General features: G+C 43.1%; 2 protein-coding genes across 2 annotated transcripts; one reads left to right on the top strand and one right to left on the bottom strand.

Annotated features, from left to right (window-relative positions):
- Window positions 1-4,309: 4,309 nt before the first annotated feature.
- On the top strand, window positions 4,310-10,310 carry LOC120027321 (tetraspanin-13-like). Its single transcript, XM_038972242.1, has 6 exons — window positions 4,310-4,527; window positions 5,714-5,881; window positions 6,720-6,800; window positions 7,208-7,321; window positions 7,620-7,730; window positions 7,919-10,310. Exons 1-6 carry the CDS (start codon window positions 4,462-4,464, stop codon window positions 7,991-7,993), a joined length of 615 nt encoding a protein of 204 aa, XP_038828170.1. The 5' UTR covers window positions 4,310-4,461; the 3' UTR covers window positions 7,994-10,310.
- A 609-nt stretch (window positions 10,311-10,919) lies between these two features.
- LOC120027451 (anterior gradient protein 2 homolog) lies at window positions 10,920-14,893 on the bottom strand. The gene is made up of 8 exons (XM_038972389.1): window positions 14,840-14,893; window positions 14,264-14,400; window positions 13,903-13,966; window positions 13,638-13,690; window positions 12,115-12,191; window positions 11,846-11,909; window positions 11,596-11,679; window positions 10,920-11,232 (listed from the first exon to the last, which is right to left on the bottom strand). The coding sequence occupies exons 2-8, from the start codon at window positions 14,385-14,387 to the stop codon at window positions 11,183-11,185; spliced, it is 516 nt and encodes a 171-aa protein (XP_038828317.1). The 5' UTR covers window positions 14,388-14,400; window positions 14,840-14,893; the 3' UTR covers window positions 10,920-11,182.
- Between the last annotated feature and the right edge of the window lie 1,988 nt (window positions 14,894-16,881).

Here is a 16,881-nt window from a genome sequence, read left to right as displayed (position 1 = left end):
AGGTCCGGAACACTAAAGCGAACTCCTGGGCGCTCCTCGTCTCATGTCTAAGGTGGAACAGACGCTCACCCGCCGCTCGGCCCTCTGGTGAGTGGTCGAACACAGCCCGAAACCGGCGGGTGAACTCTGCGTAATGGTCCTGAGCCGAGTCTGGGCTGTTCCAGACTGCGTTGGCCCAGTCCAGGGCCCTCCCCGACAAACAGGAGACAAGGAGGCTTACACTCTCCTCCCCCGAGGGAGTCGGACGCACGGTAGCCAGGTAAAGCTCAAGCTGGAGCAGAAATCCCTGGCAACCAGCCGCTGCTCCATCATACACCCTCGGGGGGGTGAGACGCAATGAGCTGGTCCCAGCCGATGACCCTGTGGGAGTGGGTTGTGTCGTCTGCAGGGGAGCTGTAGGGGGCGTCGGGAGACCACTCCTCTCCCATCGTTCCATCCTCTCCATCATCTGGTCCATCGCTGACCCGATACGATGAAGTACAGCTGTATGCTGATGGACACGCTCCTCCATAGTTGGGAGAGGGGTGGTCGCTGCTCCTGCTGACTCCATAAGGGGGTGCGGGCTTCTGTCAAAGCTACTAGGAGTACTGGGTGGATGGAGTCAAGCGCAGAGAGCAGGTTTAAGGAACGTGGATTTATTTTCCAATACACAGGGAAAACGATCATGCCCTAAAACACACGGGCGCATGAAAAGATGAGTCCAAAACATCGGACTTAAACTGTTCCGAGAAAATACCAAAATCCACTTCACAATCCAACACCAACATAACAGAAAACAAGCCCGCACAACAGCCAGCGGGCTACCTACCCTTAAATAGCCTACCCACCAAACTAAACTCAAAACAGGTGCACCCAATCAGCCCAAACTAACAGAAACAAAAAGAAAAGAATCGATGGCAGCTAGTAGGCCGGTGACGACGACCGCCGAGCGCCGCCCGAACAGGAAGAGGCACCATCCTCGGCGGGATTCGTGACACCATTCATGTGTGTGGTTGCTTCTCAGCCAAGGGAGTGGGCTCACTCACAATTTTGCCTAAGAACACAGCCATGAATAAAGAATGGTACCAACACATCCTCCGAGAGCAACTTCTCCCAACCATCCAGGAACAGTTTGGTGACGAACAATGCCTTTTCCAGCATGATGGAGCACCTTGCCATACGGAAAAAAGTGATAACTAAGTGGCTCGGGGAACAAAACATCGATATTTTGGGTCGATGGCCAGGAAACTCCCCAGACCTTAATCCCATTGAGAACTTGTGGTCATCCCACAACCAGAGGGTTAAATAGGGAAATAATAATAACGTAATGGGAACCAGGTGTGTACAATCAAGACATAACAAATGGAAAAAGAAACGTGGATCAGAGGCAGCTAGAAAGCCGGGGACGACGACCGCCGACGCCGCCCGAACAAGGAGAGGCACCAACTTCGGCGGAAGTCGTGACAGGTGCACTAAATCTAAGGAAGTCTCTAGGTTTTGCTCGCCTGAGGTAGAGTATCTCATGATAAGCTGTAGACCACACTATTTACCGAAATATGTTTTATCTATATTCTTCGTAGCTGTCTATTTACCACCACAAACCGATGCTGGCACTAAGACCGCACTCAATGAGCTGTATACGGCCAGAAGCAAACAAGAAAACGCTCATCCAGAGGCGGCGCTCCTAGTGAGCGGGGACTTTAATGCAGGGAATCATATCCGTTTTACCTAATTTATACCAGCATGTTAAATGTGCAACCAGAGGGAAAAAAACTAGACCATTTTTACTCCACATACAGAGACACGTACAAAGCTCTCCCTCGCCCTCCATTTGGCAAATCAGACCATAATTCTATCCTTCTGATTCCTGCATACAAGCAAAAACTAATTCAGGAAGCACCAGTGACTAGATCAATAAAATAAGTGGTCAGATGAAGCACATGCTAAGCAACAGGACTGTTTTGTTAGAACTGGAATATGTTCCGGGATTCTTCCGACCACATCAGTCACTGGCTTCATCAATAAGTGCATCGATGACGTCGTCCCCACAGTGACTGTACGTATATACCCCAACTGAAGCCATGGATTACAGGCAACATCCGCACTGAGCTAAAGAGTAGAGCTGCCACTTTCAAAGAGCGGGGTCTAACCCGGAAGCTCATAAGAAATCCCGCTATGCCCTCCGACGAACCATCAAACAGGCAAAGTGTCAATACATGACTAAGATTGAATCATACTACACCGGCTCCGATGCTCGTCGGATGTGGCAGGGCTTGCAGACTATTACCAACTACAAAGGGAAGCACAGCCAGGAGCTGGCCAATGACACGAGCCTACCAGACAAGCTAAATTACTTCTATGCTCGCTTCGAGGCAAGTAACACTGAAACATGTACTCCGAGCATGTACTGACCAACTGGCAAGTGTCTTCACTGACATTTTCAAACTGTCCCTGGCTGAGTCTCTAATACCAACATGTTTCAAGCAGACCACCATAGGCCCTTTGCCCAAGAACACTAAGGTAACCTGCCTAAATGACTACCGACCCGTAGCACTCACATCTGTAGCCATGAAGTGCTTTGAAAGGCTGGTCATAGCTCACATCATTATCCCAGAAACCCTAGACCCACTCCAATTTGCATACTGCCCCAACAGATCCGCAGATGACGCAATCTCTATTGCACTCAACACTGCCCTTTCCCACCTGGACAAAAGGAACACCTATGTGAGAATGCTATTCATTGACTACAGCTCAGCGTTCAACACCATAGTGCCCTCAAAGCTCATCACTAAGCTAAGGACTCTGGGACTAAACACCTCCCTCTGCAACTGGATCCTGGACTTCCTGATGGGCCGCCCCCAGGTGGTAAGGGTAGGTAACAATACATCCGTCACGCTGATCCTCAACACAGGGGACCCTCAGGGGTGCGTGCTCAGCCCCCCCCCCCCCCCCCCCCCCCCAGTACTCCCTGTTCACTCATGACTGCACGACTCCAACACCATCATCAAGTTTGACCTGGCCGTGTGGTTCCAGGACAACAACCTCTCCCTCAACGTGATCAAGTCAAAGGAGATGATTGTGGACTATAGGAAAAGGAGGACGGAGCACGCTCTGTTCACATCAATGGGACTGTAGTGGAGCAGGTTGAGAGCTTTAAGTTCCTTGGTGTCCACATCACCAACAAACTATCATGGTCCAAACACACTAAAACAGTTGTGAAGAGGGCTCGACAAAGCCTATTCCCCCTTAGGAGACTGAAAAGATTTGGCATGGGTCCTCAGAACCTCAAAAGGTTCTACAGCTGCACCATCAAGAGCATCCTGACTGGTTGCATCACTGCCTGGTATGACAAATGCTCGCCTTCCAACCGCAAGGCACTACAGAGGGTTGTGCGTACGGCCCAGTACATCACTTGGGCCAAGCTTCCTGCCATCCAGGACCTCTATACCAGGCGGTGTCAGAGGAAGGCCCTAAAAAATTGTCAAAGACTCCAGCCAACCTAGTAATAGACTGTTTTCTCTGCTCCCGCACAGCAAGCGGTACCGGAGTGCCAAGTTAGGTCCAAAAGGATTCTTAACAGCTTCTACCCCCAAGCCATAAGACTCCTGAACAGCTAATCAAGGGCTACCCAGACCCCTCTTTTACGCTGCTTCTACTCTCTGTTTATAATCTATGCATAGTCACTTTAACTCTACCTACATGTACATATTACCTCAATTACCTCGACTAACCGGTGCCCCCGCACATTGACTCTGTATCGGTACCCCCTGTATATGGCCTCGCTATTGTTATTTTACTGCTGCTGTTTATTTATTTGTTATTTTTATTTTCAATTTTTTACTTATCTATTTTTTACTTAACACTTCTTTTTCTTAAAACTGCATTGTTGGTTAAAGGCTTGTAAGTAAGCATTTCACTGTTGTATTCGGGGGAGCATTTGACAAATACAATTTGATTTGATTTGATATGTCTATAAAACATTCCCCTCCAAAACTAACCATATTTGGTTAGTTGAAACGCTACTGAGTATTTTTTACCCCACTTTAGCTGAGAAAGGTAGAAAAGTGTTCTCCCTACAGTCCAATATTGTCAATATACCAGTGTCAACATTGTATTTTTTCATTGTAAACATTCATTAAAAAACAAACATATTATTTGTAATTTGTTTTCATAAATTACTTATTGCATTTTCTTGTTGGCACAATAAAAGTGGCCATTGATTAAAATGCAATATCATTTGAATGAGTTATCCTCATTGCAATGTTTTGAAATGCAGGCTTTTATTTTTGAAGGTTTCCTCATTACCATACACAAGTGACGTCAACGTTTGTGCTGCTGGCAGAATACTAGTTCATCTCGCGACCAGACTTTGTAGTGGGGACAATCATAACCGTCTTGATTTGGGATATTTCCATTTTTATTTAGTTTTTACAAGGAATTGCTTTATCTTATTATTCGTTTGGCTTATTATCAAAAATATCAATGATGGCCTGCTCCGGGTTCACCTGCTCCAAGCACTCCCTCTGTGCGCTCAATATCCTTTATGTTGTGAGTATGCGATTCCAGAATTGACCATATGGAGTATTACTAAGCTATACTGTAACAGGTTTTGGGCGTTGGTTCGGTAGCCTATATTACGTTTTTTATGCGGTCTGTGCGGGTGTGTAAGGAACATTGTTGCGGTACAGCCTGTTTTAAACAATACATTGGGTCAGACCAGGCTCTGCTGCTATAAATAATTAAAACTGAACCTTTGTATTGAATACGATTTGCGTCTCCTGTTTGACAAAGGCAACCTCAGCACGTAAAAATATTAGGATTTATATTCAGTATTTAGGCAACTGAATATTTAAAATGGCCTATATATATTATTTCCTCTCTCCATTTCCTATCTCGTTTCCTCTCCTGAGTCCTGACACTTTCCAATGCAAGGGTGTATCCTGTCTTTGTCAGCTCTAACCATTCCTGATATCTCTTATCAAGTGGTTGTTACTGAAAACAACATTATATGGGCCATAGGGTGTGTGTAGACTCCATAGCATTCCTATACAAACCCTCAACATAGGGCATCGAATGTCCACAACACCACCCAATGTTTTGCAGGAGTGTTTGTGGCATCAAAACAGACCACGGTGGTGACCTATATTTAAACTGAATATACATTTACAGGCAGATAAATGTTTTAATGATAGAAAATCATGTTCCACTTTTGACTGTTGCTTCTTCTATTTCCAGGGGCGCAAATTTCACTGGGGACATTGCGCCCCTGTCTATTTCTAAAAGCACACAGTCTGAGGTGTAGCCTGTGTCCTTCTGACAGGTTATACCACTGCAACAACATCACTCACTTTGTTTTATTACATACCATAACCTGTAAGCCTATCTGATAGTTTCCGGGTTAATGTCCACACTCACTTTCTCTCTCTCTCTCTCTCTCTTACACACACAAACACACACACACACACACACACACACACACACACACACACACACACACACACACACACACACACACACACACACACACACACACACACACACACACACACAGTGCAGTTTTTACTCTTTCACTGTGGAGAGTTCATGCAGTTCATACTTCATACAATGACATAAGATATCAGTTGTTTAGGGTCATCTTGGCTGTCTGTCTCTGTGTTTGTGTCTGCGCCTGCCTGTCTATTTATCTGTCTTTCTGTCGGTCCGTCTATCCGTCCCTCCCTCCCTCCCTCTCTAGTTGGTGAGTCTGCTGATGATCGGCATCGCTGCGTGGGGGAAGTGGTTCGGCCTGGTGTCCAGCTTCCAGGTGGTGGGCGGAGTCATTGGAGTGGGCGTTTTCCTGTTCTTTGTGGCGTTGGTCGGCCTCATCGGGGCCGTGAAGCACCACCAGGTCCTACTCTTCTTCGTATCCTAACCTTCCACCAAGGCAGAGTTGACCTGACCCAAGACCCAAGTGAATTTGGGGTCTAGAATTTGAATTATGGCTTGAGTTCAGGTTTGGGGTCAAGTTTCAGGTCAATTAGATTGAGGCATTGGGTAGGCTATGTGTTAAATTCAAAAGAACTGAAGTTTCAATAAGCTTTTCCAATAGCTTCAGCAGCTCGCTAAATGGGATTGTCTGAATGAGACAATCCTCTCCACGTTGTCCTTTACCTTCACCCGTTGTCCTTTACCTTCACCCGTTGTCCTTTACCTTCACCCGTTGTCCTTTACCTTCACCCGTTGTCCTTTACCTTCACCCGTTGTCCTTTACCTTCACCCGTTGTCCTTTACCTTCACCCGTTGTCCTTTACCTTCACCCGTTGTCCTTTATTTCAATAGGACTCATAGCCCCTTGTAGTTTATCCATGAGTTGTTTTCCAGGCTGTACTGTATTTTCCATTCATGCATGGCATGCACACGCAATAACATCTGTGAGACCAGGTCCAGTATCGTATTGCACATTGTAGTCAGCCTGCGTAGACACTGCCGACCCCTGCTTCTGGCTTAGTCATCAGGGCATAATACTGACTGGCTTTCAGTCATTATCACAGTGTTATTATTACATTATTAGTTTACATTATTATAGTATTAATCTATAATATTCCATATTACTAATACAGAAGTTTAGAGAAATTAAACATTTGACTGTTGAAAATAAGTATCATTCGCCTTCGGAAGTGTGACCAACTGGTTCAGAACTACAAAAGCTCTGTGTTGAGAATGTGTGTATTGGAGTGTTATTCCTTGACAGTGGAGCCCAGTATATGATCATCCTCTTCATGGTGTTCATCGTCCAGTTCTCTGTCTCCAGCGCCTGTCTGGCCATCAACAAGGATCAGCAGGTAGGAGCACAAACTCCTGTCAATCACAACAACATTCCTTTCAGTTCTAGAGGAATAAAAAACACTTTTCAGACAAATCACAGAAATCTTGTGATTCAATTCTAGATAGATACAAGACAACATATGCTAATGAATCATGATGTGTCTGTTATTGGTTAATATTGTGGTGAAATCTCAGATCTAGGGACCTCCCATGTTTCGGCACTGCGGTGTGATCCGGTTCCATGCACTATGGAGTACCTTTCAAAATCACTATTTTATTCAGACTTACCTCCATCTGGTTCAAGAATAGCAGACTACCTTAGAAATGTCTGGTCCTGTATATACAGGCATTGTAATACACCTAATGTATATGTATATGGGTGTATCTATGGTGGTCAGTGCTTGCTGTTGTACCCCTGTTTTAGGAACAACTGTTGGAGGTGGGATGGAACAACTCTCATACCACCCAGAGAGACGTAGAGAAGAGTCTCAACTGCTGTGGCTTCTACCAATTAGACATCAACGGGACCTGTGACGCTGTAAGCATTAACAAATGAACCCTCTGGTGCACTGAATCTGAATGTACAGTATGTTGTCTTTGACCTCTCCATCACAGGTCACAAGCTCTGTTGGTACATATCAAGATATATCATTACAACGAATGGGATTGTCTAAAAAACATGTTTTTACACATACATCTGTGTTGAAATGGCTCTGATATTTTTAGCAAACTGGTTCTGATGATATCAGCTGCTGGATATTCAGTATTGTGGCTGTAAAGCAGTTTTCCTGACTAACTTGTCCATCTGTGGGGTGTCTCTCTGTGTCCCTCTACAGGCCTGTTTCCCCAACCACTCCTGTTCACCGTGTGCTGAGCACATCCAGGCGCATGCAGGAGAGGTGTTGCGCTTCGTGGGCGGGATAGGCCTCTTCTTCAGTTTCACTGAGGTGAGATCCCCCTCTATATACAGTCAGGGAATGCTCTGGTGTGTCAATCAAGCATTCCATCAATTGAACTTAATGACTTACAGTAAACCGCAGTTTATGAAATCTAATAGGGAATGAAAATGTATATTTACAGTATATGATCTGTTATTTGTAGGGTCAGTAATGTTTATTCTTTATTCCTGCTTCAGATCCTGGGGGTGTGGCTAACGTATCAATACAGGAACCAGAAAGACCCTCGAGCCAATCCCAGTGCCTTCCTGTAACTGCTGGCAACTGCTGGCTCTGCGTCCTTCCCCCCTCACCCCACACCCTGGAAGTGGCTAACCCTCCTCCTGGAGAGCTACTGGATGTGCAGGCTTTTTCTCCAGCCCTACTCTAACTAACACTAACACAGCTGATTCTAAACAAATTAGTTGCTCATCGGGACTATTTTCAGCTAAATCGGTTGTGTTAGTTAAAGTGGGACCGAAGCAAAAGCCTGCAGTAGCTCTCCTGGTGGAGGTGGGTTTGCCGCCTGTTTTAGGGACTGTGTTTGTAAATAAGCGAGTGACTTGTGTGTGTTTTCACCAGCTGAGCGAAGCGGCAGGCCTTTGTGTGGTGTTTCATAAAGGTGTGTGTCTGGAAAAGAACTGGGTCGTGTTCAATAGGGCACTAAACAGGAGAAAACTGACTGAGACAGGAGGAACTACATTTTCCTTCACATTTTCAGTTGCAAAATGTTTTCTGTTGTGTGCCCTAAAGAACACGACCCAGCTGTATATTAAAATGCTGCATGAGTCTATTACCCTAATAGGACACCTGAGGCCACTCCCAATCCGAATCATATCCTGTATTTAACCTCTCATACGTATATGGCTCTGCTTCCGATGACAAATCTCTTGGAATCAACGTTTTCAGAGAATACATTTGATATTTGATACACCCTTGATGGGCAAGCGTTCAGTATGCTCAGACCAGTATTAGAACATGTGAACTGTGATGTTGTGACTACTGAATGACTCCTGTATTACAAACAATGACTGACATAATGAAGAACAGTTTGTAATATTTTGAGCGCATGGCGATTGAAGATATCATTGAATATTTGTACATTTGATTTTAACACTCAATAACAGGACTGTAGCGTGCTGTTGACAGTTGTGTGCTGTAACTACATAACTACAGCTATTTAAGCGGCTTGTTGTTGCCTTTACTTGAAGTCATCATGCTACACAGTATTCAACAAAAATGTTGTTCTTTATGTATATTTCTGTGTAAACATTCCTAATTATTAGAAATCTGCTAAACCAAATGCATTAATGTAAGAGTCAATTGCTTATGCCGTCTGAATACCAACACTATGTAATTCTGGGGAAGACTGACCTGAAAACAAATATGATCCACTTTGTTCTATTGTGCTGCTGCATCATGTCTCTGCTTGTATGTGCTGCTGCATCATGTCTCTGTTAGTATGTGCTGCTGCATCATGTCTGCTAGTATGTGCTGCTGCATCATGTCTCTGTTAGTATGTTCTGCTGCATCATGTCTCTGTTAGTATGTTCTGCTGCATCATGTCTCTGTTAGTATGTGCTGCTGCATCATGTCTCTGCTAGTATGTGCTGCTGCATCATGTCTCTGTTAGTATGTGCTGCTGCATCATGTCTCTGCTAGTATGTGCTGCTGCATCATGTCTGCTAGTATGTGCTGCTGCATCATGTCTCTGTTAGTATGTGCTGCTGCATCATGTCTGCTAGTATGTGCTGCTGCATCATGTCTCTGTTAGTATGTTCTGCTGCATCATGTCTCTGCTAGTATGTGCTGCTGCATCATGTCTCTGTTAGTATGTGCTGCTGCATCATGTCTGCTAGTATGTGCTGCTGCATCATGTCTCTGTTAGTATGTTCTGCTGCATCATGTCTCTGTTAGTATGTGCTGCTGCATCATGTCTCTGTTAGTATGTGCTGCTGCATCATGCCTCTGCTAGTATGTGCTGCTGCATCATGTCTCTGCTAGTATGTGCTGCTGCATCATGTCTCTGCTAGTATGTGCTGCTGCATCATGTCTCTGCTAGCATGTGTTGCTGCATCATGTCTCTGCTTGTATGTGCTGCTGCATCATGTCTCTGCTAGTATGTGCTGCTGCATCATGTCTCTGTAAGTATGTGCTGCTGCATCATGTCTCTGATTGTATGGTCTGCTGCATCATGTCTCTGATTGTATGTGCTGCTGCATCATGTCTCTGATTGTATGTGTTGCTGCATCATGTCTCTGCTAGCATGTGCTGCTGCATCATGTCTCTGCTAGTATGTGTTGCTGCATCATGTCTCTGCTAGCATGTGTTGCTGCATCATGTCTCTTCATGTCTGCTTGTATGTGCTGCTGCATCATGTCTCTGCTTGTATGTGCTGCTGCATCATGTCTCTACTTGTATGTGCTGCTGCATCATGTCTCTGCTTGTATGTGCTGCTGCATCATGTCTCTGCTTGTATGTGCTGCTGCATCATGTCTCTGCTTGTATGTGCTGCTGCTACTGATGGTTCTGTGAACTAGGTACCTGAGCCTTTGTACAAGAAATCACAATAAAATTGATATTTTACATCTATTTCATCCCGTTTCTGTTCTTGGGCTTTCCTTTCAACATTGATAGTAACCCATTTCCCACCAATACCCAGTCAAGTTGACCAGTTGACATTCACTGGGTTAGTTGGGCTCTGTTTCAATAGAAACACAACCAGTGAATTTGCAAAATGTTGAGCTCAGCTCAAAGCAGGAGCCTAAGCATTTCCAAGAAACTAAAATCAGTTTGGTAAGTAAGTAAGTAATGCTTTTATTTGCTTTCTGGCATATCATTTGCATAGATTCCCATGAAGAGCAAAGATAATTACTCAGGTCACTGTGTGTTTTTTTTTTTTAAGAAGGAAGCCCCGTTATACAACAAAGGCATTGGTTGAGGTTCGGTAGCCAGGAAACCAGGCTGTGACCGGTTCAGTAACCAGGCAACCAGGAGTGACTCAGGAAAAGTCCTTTCATACCCTCAATGGCCCTGCCCATTCAGGATGTGACCAGGATGTCAGCACTCACTCCCTAGCTACACGCACACACACATTCATGCGCACACAGTTTCTGTCTTTTTAATAGCTCTTTTAACTTGAGTCAAAAAATGTAATACACTCAGATAATCTGGTTACATTTTACAATAATACACACATCATTTAAGAATTGCACTATATTTAATAAAAATACATCTTAGATGTACAGCAATACATTACAAAGACAGAGAGTTTCAGGAAAAATCATAAAAAAATTGAAATTAGTTTGTGAAAGTGAAGACTAGTTTTTTTTCCAGTGCTTAGGTTTACATGGTGACAGTATCCCACTGGCTAACTCCTAGGCTCCAGAGATCACTCTGAGAATGTTCAGAAAACCTCTGAAGTCACAGGCCAAAGGTCAACGGGTCACATGCTTTGTCAGTGCTTACAACTCAGTCTTCAGCAGCTTCTTGGCCTTCTGCATGTTGCTCAACACTGTAGGGAGAAGGGAAAATGAAGAGTCACTCAAGAGAAGTCAAGACTAAGTCCCTCAAGAGAAGTCAAGACTAAGTCACTCACGACAAATCAAGACTAAGTCACACAAGAGTCGTTCAAGAGCAGGTTGTTTCTCACAGAGGAGTAATTTGTTGTTGTTGATGGCTCTAATGGCCAAATGTAATATATTTGAATTATAAAACAAAGTCTGGTTACAATTTCTAATACCTTACATTTATAAAAGCTTATAAATGTGTATAAATGCTTAAATATGTATAATCTACTAAATATTTATTAACAGTATGTAAACTGTTAGTATGCAATCAAACATTCAAAAGGGAGATAAGATCAAGTTGTACTCACAGAGTTTGATGTCAGAAGGCTCATAGGCGTACATGCGGTTGGAGTAGCGTCCTGTGATGTCAGCTCTCACTGTCATAGAGGGATCTGAGGGGAGAGAAAGAGAGAGAGGGGGAGAGGGGGAGGGGGAGAGAGAGCGAGCGAGAGAGAACTATTGATTAAAATCGGTCATTTTGTTTGATGCCATCATAGACAAAATATTGAAATTTGTTAGCATGTAATGCTGCATGGAAAACGTGACCTCATCACTCACCGACAAAGATGATTCTGGGGACATACTGGCCATCAGGGGAGAGATGCTTGTCTGTGGTTTCATACTGATAACACAGGGAAAGAAACACTAAATCATCACAAAATCTAAATACTAAAGGTCTAAAAAAAAAAAGTAAAATATGAATACAAAAAAGTATATACAGTATACTATAAAGTAAAATCATAAAATAGATCAAAAGATAATTAATGTATGTATTGTGCTTGGCATGATTCTAGTAACGTTTTCCAAAGTCTGAATTTAAAACTCACCACCAGATTGAGAATGATGAAGTCTTCATCAAGTACCTTCTGGACGTCCTTGTCTTCAGCGAAGGCCTTCTTCATGGCTGGATACACGAAAGACATCATGAAAGAAATTATGGAATACGTTATATTGACTTAAGAGATCTCCATCTATTAACAGTTGAGTAACATACCCACATAGTTGTTTTATTTTCCTATTCCATAAATGGCAGTAGGATGCTAGAGGTATATACCACCTTGGCAAACAGAGTCCTGTTTGTTTACATTTACATTTAAGTCATTTAGCAGACGCTCTTATCCAGAGCGACTTACAAGTACATACATTCATACTTTTTTTTATACACTGCTCAAAAAAATAAAGGGAACACTTAAACAACACAATGTAACTCCAAGTCAATCACACTTCTGTGAAATCAAACTGTCCACTTAGGAAGCAACACTGATTGACAATAAATTTAACATGCTGTTGTGCAAATGGAATAGACAAAAGGTGGAAATTATAGGCAATTAGTAAGACACCCCCAAAAAAGGAATGGTTCTGCAGGTGGTGACCACAGACCACTTCTCAGTTCCTATGCTTCCTGGCTGATGTTTTGGTCACTTTTGAATGCTGGCGGTGCTTTCACTCTAGTGGTAGCATGAGACGGAGTCTACAACCCACACAAGTGGAAAATGCACATTTGTGGCCTGCTGGAGGTCATTTTGCAGGGCTCTGGCAGTGCACCTCCTTGCACAAAGGCGGAGGTAGCGGTCCTGCTGCTGGGTTGTTGCCCTCCTACGGCCTCCTCCACGTCTCCTGATGTACTGGCCTGTCTCCTGGTAGCGCCTCCATGCTCTGGACACTACGCTGACAGACACAGCAAACCTTTTTACCACAGCTCGCATTGATGTGCCATCCTGGATGAACTGCACTACCTGAGCCACTTGTGTGGGTTGTAGACTCCGTCTCATGCTACCACTAGAGTGAAAGCACCGCCAGCATTCAAAAGTGACCAAAACATCAGCCAGGAAGCATAGGAACTGAGAAGTGGTCTGTGGTCACCACCTGCAGAACCATTCCTTTTTTGGGGGTGTCTTACTAATTGCCTATAATTTCCACCTTTTGTCTATTCCATTTGCACAACAGCATGTTAAATTTATTGTCAATCAGTGTTGCTTCCTAAGTGGACAGTTTGATTTCACAGAAGTGTGATTGACTTGGAGTTACATTGTGTTGTTTAAGTGTTCCCTTTATTTTTTTGAGCAGTGTATATATATTTTATTTATTTTTTATTTTATTTATTTTTTATTTATTTATTTATTTTATTTTTGTACTTTGTTCTACTACGAGTTTGATAATTGTTGTTTAAACAAGTCCTGGCATCTAATACAACTGAATGATGCATCACAATTTGGGAGAATGCCAGGATGCATAACTAGCCAAGGGAGGGACTTTGACCTGAGGTCTGTTCAGGAAGGTGCAATAAAGTGGCAGTTTATTTGCTGTAGGTCAGGGGTTAGAGGTTAGGGGTTAGAGATCAGGGTCTTACATGCGCTGTGGGGACAGTCCTCCAGGTGAAAGATGACCATCAGAGGCTTGTTCCTGTGGAGACAAAGTAGTTCTGGTTACAATAGAATAGAATAGAAAGGAGATGCCAAGGAATGCCTTGAAATGTATTTGCTTTTTTGCAAAGACAACACATCAGTTATCCAGATCTATTATATGTATGTGAAATAACACCCTATTCCCTATTGTGCACCACATAAGAAATAGGATGCCATGTGGCATGTAGTCATAAAAGTTTGTTCACTCACTGTGCCCTGGCCCAGTACAGAGCCTCCTCATAGGTCTGAGCCCAGATCAGCTGATCACCCCAGCCTACAGGAGACCGAAAGGAAGAACAGTGTCAGAATACCTGGGGTCTGCTCAGGAAGATTCAACATTACAGAACATTCAGGTAGAGATATATTGCGTAGAACAGACATGCCTCCACTGACATCTAGAATAAGGAATCGTATGTCAGCTCTATTCATTAGATATCTCAGACCACACTGACCAGTGCTTTAAGAATAAGGAAAATGAGAAAGTGTACTGTACTCTAAAAACCTTTCTTTCATTCATTCAAACACTACACTGTGATAAGCCTTGAAAAATAGTAAGGGGAGGGAGTGTTACCTCTAGAGAGAGTCTGAGGGATCCTCTTCCCCCTCTTGGCAATGTTCTTCTCAGGCTTGGCCAAAGATGAAGACACTGCTACGGCCACAAGGACAAACAACACCGACAGCAGACCTCGGATCATGATTAATACCTTTCTGGAAGGAAACAGAGTTCATTATTGAGCATCTCAGAGTAGGTAGGAGTGCTGATCTGGGATCATGTTCCCCCTGTCCATATCATTTTAATCATTGTGATCTACAAGACAAAACTGATCCTATATCAGCACCTCTATTCTGAATCATTGTGAATACAGACCCAGATACCACATGCATGTCACAAAACTGCACAGATAATCTGCTTCTGTCCTCATATTATTATAACTCAAAAGTATAGCTGAGTGGAAACAATAATGAATAACTGCCATGCAGAATTACAAGTAATTGCACATCTATTCAGTTGTTCAGGTTTTTATAGACTGAAAGAGTCTGGAAAAGTTCACAGCATTTAAGGCACATTTACCAGGAAAAGGTTCAGATTGAGGGATAAGGGATAGTGAAGATAGATTTGTGGTGGAGGGAGAGATATATTTCCTACCTGTTCTCCGTGGCACCTTTGTATGTCTCCTTTTCTCTGTTGCTACTTGCACTGCCGTGTCCTTTCTCTATCACCTGGACATGCTCTTATACACCGGCCCCAAGCTCACCTGATGGCCCCTCCCACACACCAACCCTCTCCCTCTCTCCCCCCAAAGCTCTGATGGAATGTGTAGAGGCAGACAGTTCCATTGATTCTAGAATTTTGACTTTCTCTCAGTTATTTCACTATCAGACAGCCATTTTAAGGTATATCATTAAGTTTGATTAAAGTAGGATTTGATAGTGTTGTTATGTACGTTTTCCTTTTATAATATGAATGGGTAACGGAACTGTTGAATCGTAATAGTTGGCATAGATCCAAGGACAGGTCAGCATTAAATCTAGCAATCTGATTTGATATCGGGGCTATTAGTCAGTTCATGGATCAGGTCAGATCCGTAAGATTGACATCATTCTCAATAAAATCAAATAAACTACAGTGAAATGCTTACATACAGGTCTTTTTCCAACAACGCAGAGTTAAAGATAAAATATTTTTTTTAACATTTGAAATAGTAATAAATTACCTTTCATAAAGTAAACAAAAAGATTTAACAGATTGAAGGGGAAGTTAACCCATTTTTTTGTGGCCTTATTTTCACTCTTTTTGTGCTTTTAGTTTTTTAGTTTACTTTTAAGTTAAAAAAAATATATTTTGTTTCATTACTGAGATAATTGGTTGTCACATTTTGCTGAGTCATCACCTGCCGTTGACTATAATGCAATATGAAATGTGTCTAAAGCATATTAGGAAACACTCTAAAACACACCACACCAATGCATATTACATCCCAATCCCATTCTGAATGATGTCTGCACTCTTTTTTTTATTCCACTGTGCCATAAATCCATGTTTGAATGATGCTGTTTACAACAAGATGCACATCTGGATTGATGGGATTCTGATGTAATATGAGTTGGTGTGGAGTGTTTGCTACTTAACCTATGTGAAATGCAAAAGGATAGGGCTACGTAGTATATCACATTGGACCGGAAATCAGGCTGCCATGAATTCTAGTGTGGATGTTGGAGCAGTGGAATGCTGTGCTGTCCTTAGCATTCTCTCTTTCTTACTTGATCCTTCCCGCTCTCAGAATGCTGAGGTGATCCTAACTAAGGCTTGGTAATCCTATTTGCTTCTTTCTTTCTTGCTCTCTCTCAGAATGCTGAGGTGTCCTTAGCTCCTACGGCACTGACTATCCTCCCTTCTCTCTGTTCCTGACGTGGGTTGTCCCCGGGTCAATATTTGCAGTGTAGGGCAGGGTTAAAGCCACTCCTGGTCACACATTGCATCGTCTGCCACCTGGGCCACCTGTCATTAGCCTTGCCCTGAGAACACGGATCTACCATACACTCTACCAGGCTCTACTACGGTAATAGGACGTAGGAGCTTGGATTAGGTTGTGTGATGTGCATGATGACGCTTGAGATTGTTTAAAGATCCCCTGAAACTTTTGTATGTACCTTTCTTGGGGTCTTCTGATTATATGAAACCTTCTTCATTGATATTCCAAATAAACAAGTTTAAATAATGGCAGTTATTTTCAAAGAAACTGAGGTAAGAATTCATTCATATAATGAAACATCTGTTAGATAAGAACTTGAAACAAAACTGTTAATGGATTACATCTCATTTTCACACCCCAAATCAAATGTATTTATAAAGCCCTTTTTACATCAGCAAATGTCACCACAAAGTGCTTATACAGAAACCCATCTTAAAACCCCAAACAGCAAGCACTGTAGATGTAGAAGCATGGTGGCTAAGAAAAACTCCCTAGAACCTAGGAAGAAACCTAGAGAGGAATCAGGCTCTGAGGGGTGCCCAGTCCTCTTCTGGCAGTGCTTGGTGGAGATTATAAGAGTACATGGCCATTAAGGCCAGATCGTTCTTCAAGATGTTCAAACGTTCATAGATGACCAGCAGGGTCAAATAATAATCACAGTGGTTGTAGAGGGTACAACAGGCCAGCACCTCAGGAGTAATTGTCAGTTGGCTTT

Source organism: Salvelinus namaycush, chromosome 32, assembly GCF_016432855.1.
Source record: "Salvelinus namaycush isolate Seneca chromosome 32, SaNama_1.0, whole genome shotgun sequence".
Taxonomy (NCBI): domain Eukaryota; kingdom Metazoa; phylum Chordata; class Actinopteri; order Salmoniformes; family Salmonidae; genus Salvelinus; species Salvelinus namaycush.
The sequence above is the reverse complement of the archived record's forward strand: the minus strand, read 5'-3'. Positions and strand labels throughout refer to the sequence as shown.

Excerpts from the sequence above, each read along its gene's own strand:
- LOC120027321 (XM_038972242.1), top strand. The coding sequence starts at position 4,462 with ATGATGGCCTGCTCCGGGTTCACCTGCTCCAAGCACTCCCTCTGTGCG. Across the intron at positions 5,882-6,719 it reads ACCAGGTCCTACTCTTCTTC|TATATGATCATCCTCTTCAT; the intron begins GTATCCTAACCT and ends AGTGGAGCCCAG. Across the intron at positions 7,322-7,619 it reads TCAACGGGACCTGTGACGCT|GCCTGTTTCCCCAACCACTC; the intron begins GTAAGCATTAAC and ends GTCCCTCTACAG.
- LOC120027451 (XM_038972389.1), bottom strand. The coding sequence starts at position 14,387 with ATGATCCGAGGTCTGCTGTCGGTGTTGTTTGTCCTTGTGGCCGTAGCA. Across the intron at positions 13,691-13,902 it reads CTGTACTGGGCCAGGGCACA|GAACAAGCCTCTGATGGTCA; the intron begins GTGAGTGAACAA and ends TTGTCTCCACAG. Across the intron at positions 11,233-11,595 it reads GCCTTCTGACATCAAACTCT|TGTTGAGCAACATGCAGAAG; the intron begins GTGAGTACAACT and ends TTCTCCCTACAG.